The sequence below is a fragment of the Nannobrachium achirus genome (genome assembly GCF_963921795.1).
Source record: "Nannobrachium achirus genome assembly, chromosome: 8".
Lineage (NCBI taxonomy): Eukaryota > Metazoa > Chordata > Actinopteri > Myctophiformes > Myctophidae > Nannobrachium > Nannobrachium achirus.
Window position 1 is genome coordinate 20,449,019 of NC_137817.1, and position 21,318 is coordinate 20,470,336.

The following is a 21,318-nucleotide window of genomic DNA, read 5'->3' on the forward strand; positions in this document are numbered from 1 at the left end:
TCGCGAAATTGCATGTTTAACCCCCATACCAACCCATTCTTTCAAACATGGCAGCCATGTTTGTTTACATCTGAAGAAAACATAATGGCTCATAAATCATGAATGCCTGAACGGATTTCCAAGCGGATTTTTTTGTTTGAAAGCTGTGAACAGCCTGCACACACGTGGTGCATCATCTAGGCATGGGCGTGCACTTTTTACACAATTGCGCAATTACATGGAAGTCTATGGTAACCATGGCAACGTGGCCCATTGAAGAGAAAAAATCATGGCTACATAAGTGTTAATATAAAAAAGGAGGAAAAAAAAAGTTTCTATCACACAAAGATTTGGAGGACCCCCTGTAGTAACTCCCGGATCCCTTCTTGAAGACCCTGTGTTAGATCTCACGACAGTGTGTTTCAGGAACAGGGAAAGGTCCAGAACATTTATCTTCTCCTGATTTATCTCAGAAAATGCCATTTTAGTGTCTGAATGTTTGGAAGATGTGTGGCTAGTGAAGAATGGGTCCAATATTTAGCTAATTGACCATGAGGCTAAAGCATCGGTCAGAAGCTGTGTAGCTGTGAACGTTCACTTCTCCCATTGAAATGAATAAACTCACATTCTACTTCTGGTCTCCTATAACGAGCCAGCCAGCCACGTCACACAGATACAGGAATTAAAGTGGAGATGGCGTATCTTGCTTTTCTATTGTTTGTTCGGGTGGGATTCTCCAGTCACTCCTCAGTGATAACCAATTATGCCCTAATTAAAAAAGAATTATCGGAAGGGAACACTGGAGCACTGCAAACAGTGTTGATCCAGATGTTCTGATGGATAGTGAGAGTGAAAAGCTGCTGTGTGTGTGTGTGTGTGTGTGTGTGTGTGTGTGTGTGTGTGTGTGTGTGTGTGCGTGTGTGTGTGCGTGTGCGTGTGCGCCCGTGCAAGTTGTTTATTGCTGTAATCTGCGCTTGGGGCCTTTAACAATACAGTTCGAGATCAGAGTAAACACAATCGATAAGAGGAAGGGTTGATTGAAGTTCTTGCCAGGTATGGAACTTGCTCTATCGTTAACAGGCATTCAGAATTTAACGGCTTACGAATGTCATTACACTGGTCAAGGCCAAGGGGGATGATGTTTGTAATCTGTTAAATTCAGAATTAGATTAGATGGTGATTAAAGAGGCAGCTGTGCACACACAAATGTACACTGACACTCAAACAGACATACGCACAAAAACTCACACAGAGACACACACACAGACAGACATACACATTAGGGCATTCACCAAATATTCGAATATTCGAATATCAAAGTCACTATTGTCAGTATTTGAATAGTCGAATATTCGACAGGACTTGCCAAACTGGCCAAACTGTCAAATATTAAGTAAGCAAGAGGCGAAGTTCACCGAAGTTGAATATTCGCTTATTTTTATTTTCTTTAAAAAATATATATATAGTTTATAAAGCTTAGCTAGATAGGAAGTCATAAGAATGAGTTGTCAGTGCCCCTGGTGGATGAATTTCTTAATGCTCTATACCAGGAGTTCTCAAACCTTTTTAGGCTGTGACCCCCAAAATAAACATATTTGAACTGGGGACCCCAACCCTGACAAGCACTTGAAATTGTAGGCATTACATTTAATGTGACTCGGTTCCGCAAATAAATATTGTGAAAATAGCAGATCTACATGCTCACAACGCCTCGCAACGCGAGGCGTTGTGAGCATGTAGATCGCCTCTTGCTTACTTCACCTCTTGCTTACTTAATATTTGACAGTTTGGCCAGTTTGGCAAGTCCTGTCGAATATTCGACTATTCAAATACTTTGAGGTCGAATAATTCGAATACTAAAAATCACTATTCGTGAATGCCCTAATACACATAAAAACTCACACAGAGACACACAGACACGCACTCACGCTCATGCCGTCGCTGTCCAGCAGAAACTTTGTATCTGCATGTTTAATATTTTAAATATTGATTTGGGCCAGAAATCCCACGTGAATAAATTGCTCAGTCCAAATCTCAAAAGCCACGATACTGGAGAGCCAGAAGCAAAACGTTGCAGTCATGATCTATCTCAGCCTCAGGAGAGTTAGGATACTATCAATATATACTATAGTATGCATGCTGTGGTTCCCCTGGAGGAGTGCCGTCTTCTACCACACACGCTCAGACTCATCTCTAGCTCCCCACACTGGGCTGAATGGAGAGGGAGAGAGTGTATTGGCGTACGTACAGTATTGTTTTGGGATTTCGTTTTTGTCAAACAGGCGTGCACAGTAAAGTGTTGTGGGTCCATTTGCTGTGTGAGTAGGGTGTTAAGTGAACAGAAAGGGGCTTTGTAGAAGTAATAGTAGAAAGACAAAGTAGATGGACTTCTAGGCCCATGAGAACAACTAAAGAGAGTGCTTTAACACCAAGCAGCAGTGCAAGACTAAGAACTTTGTTTGATCCAGCCCATAGGACATACCCACGGACTCAACAACCCCCAACGGGTTGTTGGAGGGCTTCAACAACTTGCGATGCCCAAAGACGAGGCAGAAAGGCTGGCAAAGTATTGTGCTGTCTCTGCAGCCATATATGGCGGAGACACTGCTACCTGTGCCCATGGAGTGCTGAGTGACATGCGTGTTGTATCATGAGGACATAGCCACGAGTTTGTGAACGTGACCTTTACTGCAGCTAAAATAAAACGCATGCAGTCGTACCACAGGAGAAAGAGATCCACTGAATACATGAGCTGGCAGATGAGCCGCCACTGAGCCCTGTTGTGACTTAGAGCTTGGGCAGAAACAATGAGCATTGAGTGCAGGAGGCATTGAGTGCAGAAGGGTGCCGTTTTCCAAAAAGACGAGATAAAGCTTGATTACCCACGCCTCATTACCAAACAATGCTACAAATGACGACCCATTGGTAGTGTTTTGCGCTGCCGCTGAGGCGCCCACTCACTTTTTGTTTGGTGGGAAAGTGCACAATGTGTGAGCGCGTATGGGTGCATAAGGGGGTGGTGGCACTGGTGGGTGGCGGTCAGTTGGGATACTGTACAGTATTTCAGAGGTTTCACTTGTCTGTAGGAGGTACTGTAGGAGTGAAGTTAACCAGAAAACTAAGGAAAAGAGTTGCGAACACATCAGTAATGAAATTGAGAAGGCTCTCTCCTTACAATTATTCAAAACGTCACATTAAAATAAATGGCTTTAATGTGTGTCCTTTTGTTTTTGTCGTTAATTTCTGCAATTAGCCACAGGAAAGCTTGTGTGTGGTCCAACACACACACACACACACACACACACACACACACACACACACACACACACACACACACACACACACACACACACACACACACACACACACACACACACACACACACACACACACACACACACACAGTAGTTCGGCTACAGTGATTGGTCAGAAGTTAGTCAGACTGCCAAGGTGGGCATGATATATTTTGATGATCGGCATTCAGCCCGGCTTCATTTAGCCAGCAGTAAAAGCAGCGATAGTTTTGAAGAGACGTTGGCAAACCTCCAGGAGGTACAAACACCTATGAAATCCCTCTCTAGTGACCACGCATTGATTGATTTATTGATTACCTTATTAATATGTTTGACAGTATGGCAGTACAGTAAAAAATAAATAAAAAAAGAGGTTTACACAAAAAGGCTTGAGGGGGCTTGTTTCCATTGTGGTCCATATGAATTGAATTTGAACACACTTGAATTGGATTTGCATAATTAACTCCACACAATCCGCACAAACACAGAGATATCCAGGTATTAAAACCAACGATTCCAGCTGTGGCTCTACCCCAATATCAACCATTACTAATTCTCCAAAAGTCTGAGAAAATGGACATCATGTGCTGTACTGATCTCTGATACTGTTCATGAGAGAGATCATGCACATCATCTTTTTATCTGTCTCACACAAACACAGTAAAAATAAAAAGATAAACACAAAAGCATAAAAGCGTACTAAAAACAAATTGGGTCCTCTTCTACAACAGTGCTTCTCAAACAGTGTGACGCGAGATGTGCCTTCAAGTATTGTTTTGACAACCAACCACAAGTCGATATTTATATATGTATTTATTTATACTAGATCTACAAGCTCACAAGCAGCGTGTAGATTGGCTATTTTCGCTATGAATACAGTTGCACCCTGATATATTCAAGCTTGGCAGGGATGGGTTTATTAAGGAGAGGGGACAAAAGAATCCCCTCTCTAGAGATTTGCTTCACAGTTGTACATGACAAAGGAGGTGGCAAATGCATGCAACTCAATGCATTCCTATTTCACCAGCCTGACACGGGCGTCGTACCTAGCTGTGTGTTACTGCGATTACAGTCGTAGATCGTGTGAGCGTGTGTGAGACGGCGAGGTAAAAAACCCTACAGTGTGCACTAAACGTCTGAATGAATAAAGACATGCAGGCACAGACGGGTGTAGATCACCATACATACTAATAGATGCACTACGAAGCCACGGTGGTATAGAGACACACCCCTACAGAGTAATAAGAGCCAACTTAAAGCCCTTCTCCACAGCATGTTTTACGAGTCTCATGTGCTCCGTGACTTTGACTGTGAGTAACCTCTGGGTGGTTGGTTCTTTGATCACATATCTACAGATTCAGACACATCATCTGTTTTAATTTCACTTTCACACATTTGTTACAATCCCTGAGTTACAAATGGATACATTAAAAAACAAGAATAGAGTCTGCACACTGGTGATGCCGAGAAATCTCTGCTTTATCCTTTTGCGTTGTCAACATTTCAATCTATTCAGATGTTCATCAGGACATATACTTGACGACATACGCTGACGACGTAATAAAATACACCTTTTTCAGCATCACCAGTGTGCAGACTCTATTCTTTTTTATGATACTTTTGCTTGTCTTGCACCTGCGCCACTGTTGTGCGTGCACTACCTTCCTCACAATTGGATACATTAACACTGAGGATTTGACTGTGTGTGTATACTATTATGTGAAACTGTCAAACAAACCATTTGAGCTGGAATCTGTGACAAAATCAACAACATGTGTGTTACAAAAACAGCAGAAGCCTCACCAATGTCAGACTGTGTTGTATAAAGGGTGCATAACTGTCTTTATTACACGGCTTGGTTGTATGCTTGATTCGGATTGGTCGATCACTGAATTCAGCGGTGTGTTATTTCTGAATTATGACCGCTGAGCTCCAAAATAGACCGCTGTCTTATCAAAGGCTCAAAGCACCTGCTGATATCATCCATGCCAACATTTGCACACACACTCCTTGCCTGCCAAACCACTACCTCCAGGGACCCCCGGAGCTCCAGGGACCCCAGGGACCCCCTGGCGCCGCGCGCAAAAAGTGCAAAAATGACCAAATGACCACCCAACGGGCCTGCTCATGGGGTATTCCCGGGGACCACAGACTCCTGGTGCTCCAGAACGGATGCAAAAGTGGTCGCAAAAGTGGAGGACCCCCGCCACTGCAGCGCACATAAAATGCCGTAACTCGGCGGCGCAGACACAGCCGTGCGTACAGCGCCACCTGGCGGCGGACCCCGGCCACTGCAGCCCGCTAAAAAGGCTGTAACATGTAACCTGACGGTCGCTTATCTCCCGATAAGGGAGTCTTACTGGTAACAGCAGAGATAGTTAGACTTTCATATTAAACCAGAGAAATATTTCTGGCAAATCTATTACACGACATTGCTTGGATGGAACATGAGGATTGGCTAAGTGTTGGAATCAACAACAAAATATCTGAGAAATACATGCACAGGCACAAATTCCATTATGAGAAACGAAGGACCTTTTAAATCTCAACCTTTTTTGCAATGCATTTTTGGCTCATGGCTCAAACATATTTGCTGTGCCACCACGCAGAAGATTTCCACTCCTTACGAAAGATCTGATAGGCAGAATGGCAGAAAGATTGACATTGACATTGGAAAACAAATGAACAGGCAGTTGGGGGATATGAGCACTGCAATGAATAGATGTAGAGTGCTCAGTCATCACGCCCACCTTCGTGCATCTCATAAATAACGATACACATGAGCAACATGGGTAAACTAATATTTATTTTCATATATATCAGTTTCTGGGTGGCTCCATGGTTCAGTGACTGATTCAATTTATCCAAAAGATTGGATTTTAAACAGACAAAAAAAAAGTAATCACACAAGCCCTTCTGCTCTTCCCTTCTGTAAACACGAATCTATCCATCACCTCTAAGCGTGGGACGATATGAAAATGTCATATCACGATTACGATTTACGATATTATCGCGATAATCATAATCCATTATCCTGGGGCTGAACAATTGCCCAAAAATTGCAGATCTACAAGCTCACAACGCGTCGCATTGCGACGCGTTGTGAGCTTGTAGATCGGCAATTTTTGGGCAAAGACATTTGATAGAGTGAAATAAATACTGTATCAAGTACGTATATTCGAAGTACCTCTTACCAATTACAGAGGGTTTAAGTGGTACCGGATATGCAGCTCGGCAAATAAAAGGTGAATTGATCCCAGTGCATGACGGAGGACGATATCATGATAAATTAAATCTCCACAATACGATTATCTTGAGTGTTTTTTATCACGATAAACGATAATATCGCGTATCGTCCCATCCCTACTAAGCGATGGATTCTTTCCTACATCTTAAATGCAAGCTTATGTGGTCACATTCTGCATTATGTTGAGCTGTGGGTGCTGGGGGCGTGTTCCTCCCTCCGCATCATCAGCGCCCACACCCTTGGTGGGGTTGGCGATAGGGCCTTTCTGTGTGGAGTTAGCATGTTCTCCCCGTGTCTCCTAGGGTAGATGCCCTCACAAAAATATGCAGTAGTCCTGGTTTCTATACTACCTCCCCCTAGCCAGCCAGGTGCTCCCCGATTCCCCTGGCGCGGTAGGGGGAGAGCGGAAACCAGGACTACAGGTTAGGTAGTTGGCACTGGGTGAGAAAATGGGTTGCAAAAAACGTGGGATAAAAATATAATAATAAAAACAATTAAATGAAAGCCCAACGAGTCTTAAAAAGCACAGTGCGGAGGGTGGCGTTAAGACAAAAGAGTTGAGCCGAGCTAAGAGGACAGAGGTGGAAGATCAGTAAATATTTTAAATACTCAAGTACAGTGCATGTAATTACAGTCGTTATTTTCCACCAATGGAAGAGGAGTCTGTTGACTTCCAAAGGGAAGACTAAAACAAACAACAAACTATTCCTGAAGCTCTCATTCTTTCTACTGTCCAAATAGGCCGAAGGTGTGAGCCCCTAACACCTCCTTCCCACACATGTTTGTGTGGTATCCTTAATTCCCTTCAGTAGATTGCAATATTCCCTCTTGTGTTCAGCACAACAAAAATGCATTCATTGTGTTTGTGTAAACTCATTGAAATTTAAATACCCTGGAAAGCGCTCTATGGGTATAATGTATTAATGTAGTCAAGCAACTGAATTGAATGAAAAATATATTTTGCGGTTTCCTGGCACACAGTCAGTGTGAAACGTATGAGGAGTTTTGCCAATCAGGGAGGTTTAATGGACTTTGGGTGGACTACACGCATAATGGTGTAACACTGGGGGGGCTTGCTGGGTCCGCCAAATAATTGAGATCATGTGTTTAGATCAGGTGCTAGCCCGGTCGTTTTATGTGACGTCTCTCTCTCCCCTCTAAGGAGCAGCTTCAAGACACTTCACTGCAGCACCCAGAGAAGCCCTGCAGGGCTCTAATGGGCTTTTCCCTTTTTATGCAGTCATGCTATTCAGTAACTCTTGTTCCATTAGCCAACACCAACCTGATCCTGTTATATATTTCCATCATTGGGGGGATAGAAAAAAAGAAAGAAAAGTCAAAGAGAAGGTAATGGTGTGCATGTTTACAGATACATTAATACTAGGCTTGTGTTATCTGGTGATGGGCTTAAAAATATATATATATAAAATGTATATTCATCTCACTAAGTGCCTTATGAGTCTTTTAAGAGACGATTAAGAGAACAGCGGCAGACACCACTCCACAGTTTGTTCCTTCAGGCAACAAACGCAGAGTCTACATCAAAAGACGTACACAGAAAACTTTGCTGACTCACTTCACATGAATGATGTGAAAATGCTGGGAGCAAAACAGAAACTCGCAGCCGATGAGCTTATTCACAGCCAGACCAACTGTGTCCTCGTTGGCTTGGATATTTATGTCATAGTATATTAGAGAAACAGCACATTCGAGACGCGGAGCACTCGTGGTGCGGCACGGGGCGGAGCAAGCGGTCGCCACAACAACGTACTCCAGGCGGTGCGCCGCTCTATTGTCCACGACACTGCGAGCGGCTACCGAAGCCCCCCTGTATCCACGAAGCCCAAACGAGTTACGAGGCCCCCCTGGGTCCACGAAGCCCCAAGCGGCGCGAAGGCCAGCGGACCTTGGTCCTGCTCTTCGCCCCCGAGCGCCGCAGGCGCGAGTGGCCGCGAAGAGCGGGCCAGGGCCGCGCGGCCGGCGGAGCGCCGCGCGAGTTACGAAGCCGTGGTGAATGCAATCGTTATATTTATGCCCAGGCCGTAAGGCCTGGGCAAGCGCACGTTAAACGCCCTGTCCAAGTGACTACAATGGAGCTAATGGCTAGGCTAGGCTAGGCTAGGCTAGGCTAGGCTAGTAAATAAAGAGTAAACACTTCCGGTCTGCGGCGAGTTCAAAGCGTGACGTAACTCTCTTATATACACTCTGGTGAATGGCAGAGCAGTGGCTGACGTCGCCATCTGGTGGTGATTAGTGTGTGGTGAACGTCAAAACGAGTGCTCCTTGACAACTTTTACTGGTTTCTTGAACATACTGTAACATTTACATTCATCATACAGGTCATCACTCTCACTCACAAAGAAATTGATGCAGTGACGCACCAACATTTTCTACATTCTAGATTGCTACTCACCCCTACGTCTGACCAATGAACAAACTGTTAAACGGAAGACTGATGAAATAGACGGCTGACGGCCTCTACTTGGATAATTCGATGGACAAAAGGTCAGAGAGATATCCAAATAGATAGTAGAGCCCGACCATCGGTCTGGCCGATTGAAGTGATTTTGAATAATGGTGTTTAAATAAAATGTCTTCTGGGTAATGTTCTCAGATTGAAACTTTATCCTTTTCAGATTTTAGGAAGAATGCCAGTCATTAGTCATCAGAACTTTAATCAAGTATAAATGTGTCAAATAAGTCTAATAGCTGTAGTGTATACACCTGATGAAGAACGGATAGGCCGAAACGTTGTGTGTTTTTTTTCTCCGCTGTGTTAATAAAATTATTGGGAGCTTAGAGACAGTGTGCGGATTCATTCTCCTCTTCTTCGGGCTCTAATAGAGCCATATTGATATGGAGGACCAGGAAGTACTGGTGGGGCTCTAATAGACAGACATTTAGAACAGTGGTTCTCAACCTTTTCAGGCCGCGACCCCCAAAATAATCATATTTTAACTGGGGACCCCCCCCCCCCCCCACCCTGACGAGCACTAAGAGTTGAGGCATTACATTTAGCATAAAACGGTTCTATTGTGAAAATAGCAGATCGACATGCTCACAACGCCTCGCGTTGCGAGGCGTTGTGAGCATGTAGATCGGCTATTTTCAAAATTTCTTCCTCTAATATTTGAGAATTTGGCCAATGTTTAATTTACCATTTTAAAAGGTATTAAAAAGTCCTTAACATTGAAACGTGTATATATCCTCTATACACTTATACTATTATGTCAGGTTTGTTTACTGTTGAGAGAGAAAACAATCTTCCACATTAAGCTAATCATCTGGGGACCCCCCAACATAATTTGGGGACCCCCCTGGGGGTCCGGACCCACAGGTTGAGAACCACTGATTTAGAAGGTGGACCAGGAAGTACTCACAAGTCACGCAGACCAGCAGACCTCGGAGCAGCAACTCACAGGGCCCCTTCCAGTGCTCCCGGAGTCGGGCCCTGATGGGTGGCAGGATGATCTCCGCTGGGACGAAAAACTGGATGGCAAAGCTGACAAAGATTCCAAAGGAGTAGAGGATTTTCACAAGCTGATTGGTCCTGCAGAGAAAGGAAGAGAGAGGGAGAGAAATGTGAGAGTGTGAGAGCAAGTGAGCGAGGGAGAGAGAGAGACACACACAGACAGAAAGCATATTGCTTGCCAACTGTCCTGGAGGTCATCTCTATCATTCTGGAAATTAAGAACTTGGATCCACGCCCTACCATTTCTGGAGTGAGTAAGTAAGTATATTTTATTTATAGAGCACTTTTCACAGCCAGGACCGTCACAAAACGCTTTACAAAGGTTTAAAAACATAAAAGTAGTATATCAATAAAACAGTCACAAATAAATCACTTTGGGGGTTTTTACCTTTCAATCCGGGAACCCTTTTTGGGGTAGTTGTTGGTATCTACAGTATATAACAACATGATTTTTTTAATAAATATTTTAACATTTTCAGAAAACTTAGGTCAGGATTTCGAAGGCATTTTTAGAATTGGCCTCAGGTCTAAATGGGTTAACTTAATTATTATCATATTATTAATTATTATTAAAACAAAATAGCAACCGAACAACGGATAAAAACATATCAATCACAAAGAAACATGAGCAACATCGTTATAGGGGAAATACCTTTGGTGTAGTACATTTTTTGAGGGCACAAAGGCCAAATGCCAGGTCAGCAAGGCCATCAAATAAAACAAAGATTTTATAAATACACAGTATAACTATAAGCAAAATAAACAAATAAATACAGCTGTTCATTATTTCAGAATTCGGAATCTCAAAAAGACAGAAAAGAAGCAAAACTCTGTGTGGACACAGCATCAAGGCCACTGTGGCCTTATGTACCAGCAAAAATGTAAATGGAAAACAAGTCTTGACATTGCTTTTCTGTTACTTTTACTTTTTACTTTTACTTAAGATAATTTATTTTCACAATCATAATTTTTTAAACACAATCAACAAATCACCCATGGATCAAAACATTAGACACAGCCAGGGGACAAATGGAGGGCTAGACTCATTGTTCTGCTTAAGATTCAAGGTTTAGATTTAAATCATGAGTGCGTGACTGAAATGAACAACTAAAGGGGGGTATGCATGAGACATGACGAAGGGGCGGACACAGTATTGTGCACTGCATACTGCCCTGGAGGGGAAAAACACAGAGCCTATCATGGTAATTAAACCATGGCATGGTCAGTCTACTCAATGGTTTCCTGTAAAAAAAGAAGAAGTTTATGGCCACCCTTGGCAATTGCATTTTGGTTGACACCCCTTAAATCACCCTGGTTATTGTGGTCATAAAAGGCCTGGACACCATCCAATACAAGCACTCACAGGAGCACCTGGCGGCAGCCCATTGCCCTGACAAAGAGCACCTGTGCTCTATTGTGTGTGACGAGAATCTGTGTTGTGTGTTGAGACCACCTGCGTGTGTTGTGGCCGCTGGCATCAGTATTATGGCATAGCAAGAGGTTTATTTGTCACTACTCATACGGGTACAAGCAGTGAACTGCAAGTGTACCAGGGTCCACAGTACTGTGGTAACAACACAACAATAACAGCAACAATACTCAAATATACTCAAACATTTTTAAAAAGATATAATAATATAAGGTGATGCAATTGCAAGGGGAGGTCATAGTGTCCAGATGTATTTATAGGATGGGCAATAAGGCATAACCATGTACTGTTTAATACAGTTACAATTGTACATACCTTACATTTTGAATCGGTTTGAGCAATCTATACAGAATCAATTACAGCTTCAAATGCATTTGTTTTTCCTCTTTTTACCTATTCCGTTTATTCTCCAATGTTCAAGGTTCTGACAGCCGCCGGGGGAAAAAAAACTCTTGTTGAGCCCCAGGCATTGAGACAGCACAAAGCACTTGTCAGTCCGTATCGTCACAAACTGTCTGTATCTGTGTTGCCTGTCTTTTATATACCTTTTTGCTCTACTCCAGCATTTACTTTGCTCAGACGAACACAACACTTCCTGCAGAACTCGTGGACCCCGGCATATTGTACATATTGTATGTCAAACTGACCGGGATTCATCTACTACTTGCCAAAGAAATGCTTAACAGAAGCTGCAGACTGCATGTTAGGATTTAATTGATAGCCATACTATGGTATAAAAAAAAGACTACATTATCTAAAGAAATTAAATTAAAAAAGAAAGAAAAGCCGTGTCTGCTACAAGTCGGGTGATAAGAAGCAACCTGCTCACTCCTCATGCATTGAAGGAAGCATGAGCTCAGTTCGGAGCTCTCCCCAGGTTGGCAGAGGGAGAGTCGAGCTAGTATTACTTTTTGAAACACACTGCACACTGCAATTCATAGACTCAAACCTGAATAAAGATTAACAGTCATGACTCACAAGCAATGTTTTATAAGGCCCATTTAATCTCCTCTCTTACAAGTAGAGGCTTAAGGAATGAGGTCCAGTGTTTGACTGTTTTTGTGCTATGGTGTGCTGTGACAGTGGCGCCGCAGGCCCCAGGGAAGGAATTAGCTGCAGTGTGTCGACCAAGGAGTACCGTGGACTCTATTGGGAGATGATTAATAGAGGTTATCACACTGTAATGACCTCGGCGGGGGGAACACAAAAAGGCATTTTCCTCCATGACAACAGTGGCAAGTCAACAGGCAGATTGTTGACAGTGAGTGGAAACCAGAACAGGTCCCCATTAGGCCAATAGGGAGAGTGATGAAGCCAACTAATCTCTGAAGGGAACACAATGGGCCAGAGGGATGCTTGTTGCAGATAAAATGGGTAATATACTAATACAAGGGGGGAAAGGCTTGAATATAGACAGTTCGTTATGGTAATGTGTCGATTATGAGATTGAGCAGGATACAGTGGAATTCCTGAGTGAAGGAAGGGAAGGAGTGGGCCGGGCGGAAGGGTAATCACTTGTTTCCTGCAGAGGATCGCCCCGATGGTCAATTTCAACACACTGAAGACCATAGCTGGTGCAATCATTCAGCCCCTCTTTGACTACGGAGTCCACGTATGGTATCACAACGCCCCAAAAGCCCTAAAAACAAGGCTCCAAACAGCCCAAAACGAACTAATTCGGGTCCTGCTTAACCTTCATTTTCAGACTCACCTCACCGCTACTCACCAGGCAAGCGTGGGGTGGCTCAGAGTAGCAATGAGCCTGGTGTACAAGATACACTACACCACTAAGATACCCATGTACCTGACAATATACTTTAAAAACGTCGAGGATGTCCACAATTACACCAGAGGCAGCGCCACAGATCACGTCCAACCCAGAGTCTACTCAAACAAAGGGTCAAACTCGTTCTCCTGCTATACCACCAAAATGTGGAACGCCTTACCGAAGGCCTTAAAGGAGTTTAAAGCCCTAACATCCTTTAACATCGCCTTGAAAAAACACTTACAGGCAGCAGCCGCTCGCAACTGGTAAAAACAAACCTAGCCTAGTCTGAAAATGAATACGAACATGATTGACATAATGTGGGGTAGACTTTTTTATTTACGTGCTCCGAAATTCACTCTGATATTCAGCCCGAAAAACGCAGCAGTGTGCAAAGACCTTTACTCAAGTACATTTTGAATTCCGGACTTTTACTTGTAACTTCTACATTTTTACATAGCTACTGTATTGATACTTTTATTAACTAAAAAAAGCTAAGTACTTTTTTGACCACTGCTTATATACTGTAGGCCCTAATATGATTCATGCACAACATTTCTACATGCTATTAGGTCAAAACAAATTGCCCCTCGCCTATGCTGCAATATACAGCAGATTTATGGTGCTCTGTGGATTAAAGTGGAGCAGAGAAGAGACTAGGGGTGAATCAGGTCTACAGGGTCCAAAAAACGTCTTCCAACCTAAAAAAGATTATCTTGTCACCTTGATCGAGCTATAAATATACATATAAGTTGGATGAATTGAGTTTGGAGGTTAAAAGACAAACATTTGTGACTTGTCACTGGTTAAAATCCCTCCTCAGCTTTGTGGCTGTGTGGAGTATACTCGTGCATTGCTAGAGTTTGTAGTACTAAATTGGAGCACTGGATTACTAAAGTGGTGTGTGTGCGTGCGTGCGTGCGTGCGTGCGCAAGGCGTTGTGAGCTCGTAGATCTGCTTTTTTTGGTTAAAGTTCTCAGAATATGGACGTTAGGGTTGAAGTGGTTAATATAAAGAAGGAGAAAAAAAGGTTTCTATCACACAAACATTTGGAGGACCCTGTAGTAACTCTGAGGACCCCTAGGGGTCCCGGACCCCCTGTTGAAGACCCCTGTATTAAAGCATAAACTGCCAAAAAGCTATCTAAAATAAATGTATAAATAACTCAAAACATTAATAATGCTTAAAGATGACAAACAAAAAATGAATATGGAAATCTATGTTAGCTCAGGCTCATTTAATAGTACGGACACAGCTGCTCCACTGCTCAGCTGCCAGTGTCGGTGTGCATATTATGCAAGTGTGCGCTGATATGTTATTTTGATTGAGTGTGGAAACGTGTGTGCATGCATGCAATGTCATTTGACACGCAACAAATTGCATGTATCAAACATAGTGAAATTAAATCTGCAAAGAAATCCATCACCTGGTAAAAGTCCTCCCCTTAGACTAATGACATTGGCACCAGCTGATTAATTGAATTAGGCACAAATTACTTTGGCAATTAAAGTGTCGTTCTCCAACTGCTCCCCCCAGTGCTACTATGACTCTGTTAATGTACTGGGACTGAGGAGTGCAAATAAAACTAGAAAGGTGCAATTATGGTCAATTAAATTAAATGGAAAGTGTGGTTGCCTATTTACAGTATATTACATGATGTGAAGTCACGTGAAGCTTGACCAATCAGGAAAGGGACATTTGGGGTTACTCTAAAAATAAGAATAAAGGCCCATTCCCACTGGGCCAGATAAACAGATACAAAAATATATTTCTCCATTCAAATGGATGGTAAGATCCTGATAAAAAAAGATATCTGTGAACGATATTTTTTATCTGTATCTTACCATCCACTTGAATGCAAAAATATATTTTTTTATCTGTTTATCTAGCCCAGTGGGAATGGGCGTTATTATCGTTTTTCACGATAAAAAAACACTCACGATAATCGTATCATGGAGATTACATTTATCGTGATCGTCCTCTGTCGTGCACGGGGATCACTTCACCTTTTATTTGCCAAGCTGCATATCCGGTACCATTTAATTTTAAACCCTCTATAATTGGTAAAAGGTACTTATAATATACGTACTTGATACAGTCTTTTTTTCACTCCCTTTCAAATGACTTTGCCAAAAAATAGCCGATCTACAAGCTCACAACGTGTCACGTTGCGACGCGTTGTGAGCTTGTAGATCTGCTATTTTTTGGCAAATGTTCCGCCCCAGGATAATGGATTTTGATTATCCGATAATATCGTAAATCGCGATTTCTTTTGTCACAATAATCGTGATATGAAATTTTCATATGGTCCCATCCCTAGATGAGAAGAGCCCAACTTCCCCCTCCCATCCTCAGCACATTCTACAGGGCCACCACAGAGAGCGTTCTGGCAAACTGCATCTCTGTCTGGTCTGGTCTGCTAGCTGCAGTGAAACAGACTGGAAAACTGTGCAGAGAGTGTTGAAGACAGCGGAGAGGATTATTGGGACTTCACTGCCTTCCATCAAGGACATTGCCCAAAACCGCTGTCTGTCAAAGGCAAATAAGATCATGTCTGACCTTACCCATCCACATCAGGGACTGTTCAATCTGCTGCCCTCTGGCAAGAGGTACCGCAGCATCGGAAGCAGAACGGCCAGATTTAGCAAGAGTTTTTTCCCCCCAAGCCATAAGACTTGTGAACTCTGTAAAAGCTCAAATGTCCTGTTAAAAAGTGCAATATCCCCTGACCTTTCTCCTATATGCTGATTAAGAATCCTGTTGTGCAATATCTCCATGAATCTGATTTGTGATTTTATTTATTTGTTTTTTAGTTTTTAGTATTTTAACATTCTTTTAAATAGGAGCCAGTTAAATGAAATTTCGTTCATTTATGCATTTCATGTACAGTATATGTTGAATGATAATAAAGCTATCCATCTATCTCTATATTAAAGCTGTGTATAGTACACCCACTGTATCAATCCAGATTTAAACCATGAGGCCAATCACTTATCACACCAACACGCACACACACACACACACACACACACACACACACACACACACACACACACACACACACACACACACACACACACACACACACACACACACACACACACACACACACACACACACACACACACACACACACACACACACACACACACACACACGTGTCACAAACTCACACCAACTACAAGCGGTTTTGTCCCATGTTCCGTGATGACTGCATTGGCTGAGACGGTGGTGTTGGCCTCTCGGTATTGTGCTGTGTGCTGGTGGCCTATGTGAAGAAAGGCCTCTGTATTGTGCTGTGTGCTGGTGGCCTATGTGAAGAAAGGCCAATTTGTACTTGCTGCACCTTTTAAAGCTCATTTCTTTAACCCCGCCTTCCACTGACAGCCACCATGTCCGCAAGCATTAAGGAAATGGATTGGCCTTTCCTCATACACGACCCACTTAGAGCTCCACACACAAGTCTATCCATCAGACGGCGCTGTTTCTTTCTTTTTTTCATTTTTTTTTTCAGATGCTACCCCACCTCCAGCAAGCAACAGACACACACAGAGAGAGAAAGAACGAGAGTGTGCAGTAGAATTGTACAGTAATCAGCATTTTGAAAATGCAAAGCTTTTACTTTGTGTGTTTAATTGTGCAGAAAGCAAGTGAACAATCTCATCACCTTCCCTTGACATCAACCATTCTCTAAAGTAGTAAGTTAAAAGGTTGACAACCTGTCCATGGACGCGTCCTGGACGTGGACGCGGCGGCCAACGGCTCTTGCTGGCCTATTTTGCCAATGGAGATGTGCCACATCTAGACAGGTCACATCTTTTTATGTTATTTATTTTTTGTCTTGCCTTAAAGGACAACTCCACATTAAATAACACCGAGGCTCATTTTCCTACTTATATACAGTAGATCCCAAATGACTTGTCCATGGGGTCTATTAGGCAGAAATTCTCCTGTCGTCCAGTTTCCCCAGCAGACCTTTTCCGGGACTTGGCAAAACACATAAAGGTCCTACACCATGCATTTAAAAAAAAATTATATAACACTGTTTGTGTCCCAAAAACGTTTTTGAAAAGGTTTGAGGCTAAATTACCACTCCTGAATACAGAGCCCCTGTCATTTCTGCCTGGCTTTCAGAGCATTTTCAGCTGCAGTACCACCTTGTCCTGAGTGGGAGGACTGCGCTATTGAGCCAGTTTTGGCCCCACACTCCTCCCCACCTCCTGCTCAGCAGGCCTGCCCACCCCTCCCCAACCCTCTCCCAGCTCCTCCTGCCTCCTTTTCAGGCCTGCCCACCCCTCCCCAACCCTCTCCCAGCTCCTCCTGCCTCCTTCTCAGGCCTTGTGACATCACAAATCTGACCTTTCACAATCAGGACCGTTCTGAGACATGCTAACATAGATCTGCCCATAAACTGAGAAAGACACAATGGTCAGAAATAGGACTTTGTGAGGATAGAAGTTGCTGGTGGGACACCAAGAAAATACATAAAAATTGGAAAAATGTAAATTCATGGTGTAGTCCCTATAACAGCATAACATCTGTTTAGCAGACTGTGGCGGCTTGTGTGGGACAACGATGGCATGGATGTGTGTGTAATGACAACTAATAACAGACTGATTCTTAACTGTTTTACTGCTACGAACGTTCCCGTTCGCCCCATTTCTCTGTGTCGCGTCGCGCCAATACGGCCGTTCGTTCGTTTACCTTGTTGATGTCCGTAAGCTGATGAGGGGTCGCGCCGCTGTGTACTGTAATCACATCGCCCGCAGTGATGGTCTTAAAAATCCCTTATGCGTTAACATCAACGGAGACCAATTCTCTTCTGTGTTGATTTCTCTGGCCATGTGGCTCTGTGGCCAGAGACTGGTCTCAATGGATGGCAACACATAATGGCCAAATTCACATTAATTCTTGCATGACGCCGCCCTCTGCTGCCTGGTCTGCCAAAGTGCATGTTGCACAATCCAAAAAAATAAAAAAAATAATAAATAAATAAATGTCTATCTATCTACTATAACGTCGCAAAGGTAAGCCGCTTTTTGCCGGCGCCAGACCCAATAAATAAATAAAACATCTGTCAGTAAAAGAGTTATCAAGCAACAAATTGCTTAAAGGAGTAGTTCACCCGCAAAATGACTTTTTCTCTATTGATTACTCATGCCAATGACGCCATGGAGACTTAATTCAATAATATTTGATCATAGTAAATTTACTATGACCCATATGCATTTGGGTCCCCATCAGGAATCAATGGGGGTACATTTACCATAATAGAATGTTTGTCTTGCGACAATGCGACAAATACAAAAAATATATTATAGTACTCAAATCTCCATGGCGTGAGTAATCAATAGAAAAAAAAGTTCATTCTGGTGGTGAACTACTTCTTTAAGTTGCGGTAGGCTTATGGGCTCCACTCTATGCTATGAGGGCTGCTGGGGTCTGCTGGGGAAACTGGCCGATATGGGCATTTCTGGAAAATGAACTAAATGTTATTTAGTCTGTAGTTTTAAATATTGGGTGGATGAGGTGTGTACTCTTGGGGAAACCAGTAAAGATGCCTGCAGACTGTACAAAATCTACAGCCATTCCTAATTCTCTTAATAATCAGATGACAAGATCGTGGATGGACAGGAGGACAGATTGAGTGCAAACCAACACTCTGGTGGAGGAGTAATACAAAGTAACATAGAAATGGGAAAATTTTAAAGGTTTAAAATGGTGAAACAACTAAATCCCTCTTACTTGACTCACAATATTAAACAGGAACATTTTAGAGAATAAATGTTTTTGGTCTTTCCTCCCTTGTCTTACCATGCATTGTGAGGAAGGTTTAGCGTGATGCTTGCTTTGATGTCCTCACCGAAGTGGAGGTAGCCCAAGGTAGCCAGCGTGACGTAGAGGACGGTCACGATGCCCATCCCGATGTTCAGAGCCATGGGGAAGCGCTTGGGATCCCTCATCTGGTTCTCCAGAGGAAGAACCTAGAAAAGAAAGACAAAATTACAAACATAATTTCCATCTGCCTCATATATACTGTACAGTATACAGTCATTGTCAACACTTGAGCGTAATATAAGTATCTCCTTTCTTGCTCAAACTGTTGGTGTCACATCATTGTGCATAACGTAACAATCAATTCAAACTATTATGGCACTGGTTCTCAAACTTTTTCATGTCAAGGACCCCCCAAATTGACAATTATTAGCCTGCAGAACCCCATTTGAAAAGATATGCCAGGGACCCTCATAAGAGAAGCCTTCTCTTATGAGGGTCTGTTTATTTAGCTCTGGTGGCGAATTTGGTGTGAACTGCTCCTAAAGCCCTCTCTCTTGAATGTATTTTTTTAAGTTGTTGCAAAAATAAGTAAATAATCATATAGACATTTGCTGATGGTGTCTAGAAAAGCACAGTTTATATAGTGTTACAATTAGGTAAAAAATAAACCTTAGAAACCCATTAAAACAACAGGATAAACCGTACAAAATCCGAAGATTTTATGAACCCAGTCTTGCACCCCCTGCTAGAAGAGGCTAGAATCGCCTATGAGAGAAGGTTTTTACGGGCTCAGTGATTCTCAACCATTTTAATGCATTCAATGGCATTTCTATCTCTGGGACACCAATTTATATTGTAAAATCAATGTTAACACATCGGGTGCCCCTGGATTGCCCCATTTATCCCCTCTTGCTGCCCAGGCCCACCCACCATTGTATTGAATCCGGCCCTGCTGCGTCAATGCATGCGTCACTTGGTCACATGAGCGCAGACAAGGATGTTATTGTGTAACTTACTGTATGGGCCAGTGTTGATCATAGCTGTTCATTGCCGATCAAAATTTGGACATTTTGCCGCACCACGCCACAGTTTTTAGCCATAGAACAAACATCAGAGATAAAGGGTGTTAAAGATGGGGAAATGCATTGGAGTATACGGAGAAAAACGGCCGCGCGATGCTCTCAGCGTCGACTCGAAGCGACTAGCGGCTAATGGGCTACATCCAGGCGCAGCCCCAACCTAACGGTGAGATTTAAAGTTAATACTGTAAATACAGTAAACACGTCAACGCGTCGTGGGCCTCCAGAGACATCAAAGAGATTGGCGTGTAGACACCTCGTGGTCACCCGCTGAGTTAATTTAACTCTGTCTGATGTTTAACTCAAATGGAACCATATGTCCATTTGTCCATATGTCCAATGTCCAAAACAAGCAATTCAACAAGAGCAACTGTCCAAGGAATATTCTGTACACAGCCACTGGTCCATGGATTCTCATTCAGCTCTAGTTGTGCAAGGGTCCACTAAAACCTTAAGCCCGCTTCTCAATGCTGGGACATCCTAATGGTACTTAAAGGATTGTGTTCCCTCTCGTGCCTTTAAGCAAGGGTAAGATTAATTCCCTTTTCACATTGACTGCTAGTTAATTCTAATGATTTATTTTTATTTTTTCTTCTTCTTTTTTTTATTTTCATTTCTGCTAATGGCAGAAATGGAGGGAAAGCACCCTGTAGACAATATGCCTTCCGATTGGTTCCAAGATTTCTAGCGGAAGTGCTGCGTTTAACGGACGTTACGTCATGCGGTGCGGGTCTGTTTACATTACCCAGCGAAAAAACTAAAATAGATTGTAGCTCTTAACTCGCTCTTAATAGGTATAACATTGCTTGAATCAATGTTTTTGTTTGTATATTGTTTATTGCGAGCGCAACCGATGGAGCAGGAGACATAAGACCAGATTTTTTCGTGCAGGGAATACGTTTGCAGGAACACCGCACTGTGAAAAAAATACAGCTTCCGGGAAAATTCAGCCCCACCTCCCAGAACGCCTTCTGCCTCCTATTGTCACCAGGCTTTTCTCTTCGCAGATGAGTAAGCCTGGCTACGCGAGGCTAGGGGGGAAAGCTAAATTAAACCAGAATACAACAACATATGACAACATTTACATCTTTCAATCTATGCAAGCAACCAGTTGGTTGAAATTTGTTAAGTTTCTTGATTCAATATTTAGATATTTAATATTAATTTGACCATGTATAAACCCATTATAACTTTGAACAACATGTTACTCATTAAAAATAAACATCCCTGGTTCTGGACTGATACTGTCTATCTAATGCATGAGGGAGCAGTTTTT

The 21,318-nt window shown here is 42.8% G+C and overlaps 1 protein-coding gene across 1 annotated transcript in view; it reads right to left on the bottom strand.

Moving 5' to 3' along the window:
• slc36a4 (solute carrier family 36 member 4) overlaps nt 1-21,318 on the bottom strand; it is a 177,619-nt gene that overhangs the window by 113,558 nt on the left and 42,743 nt on the right. The window contains exons 9-10 of the mRNA XM_080731754.1: nt 19,000-19,169; nt 9,900-10,069 (exon numbers count right to left, since the gene is read on the bottom strand). Coding sequence (XP_080587880.1) covers nt 9,900-10,069; nt 19,000-19,169 — 340 coding nt within the window. The remainder of the gene's footprint in view (nt 1-9,899; nt 10,070-18,999; nt 19,170-21,318) is intronic.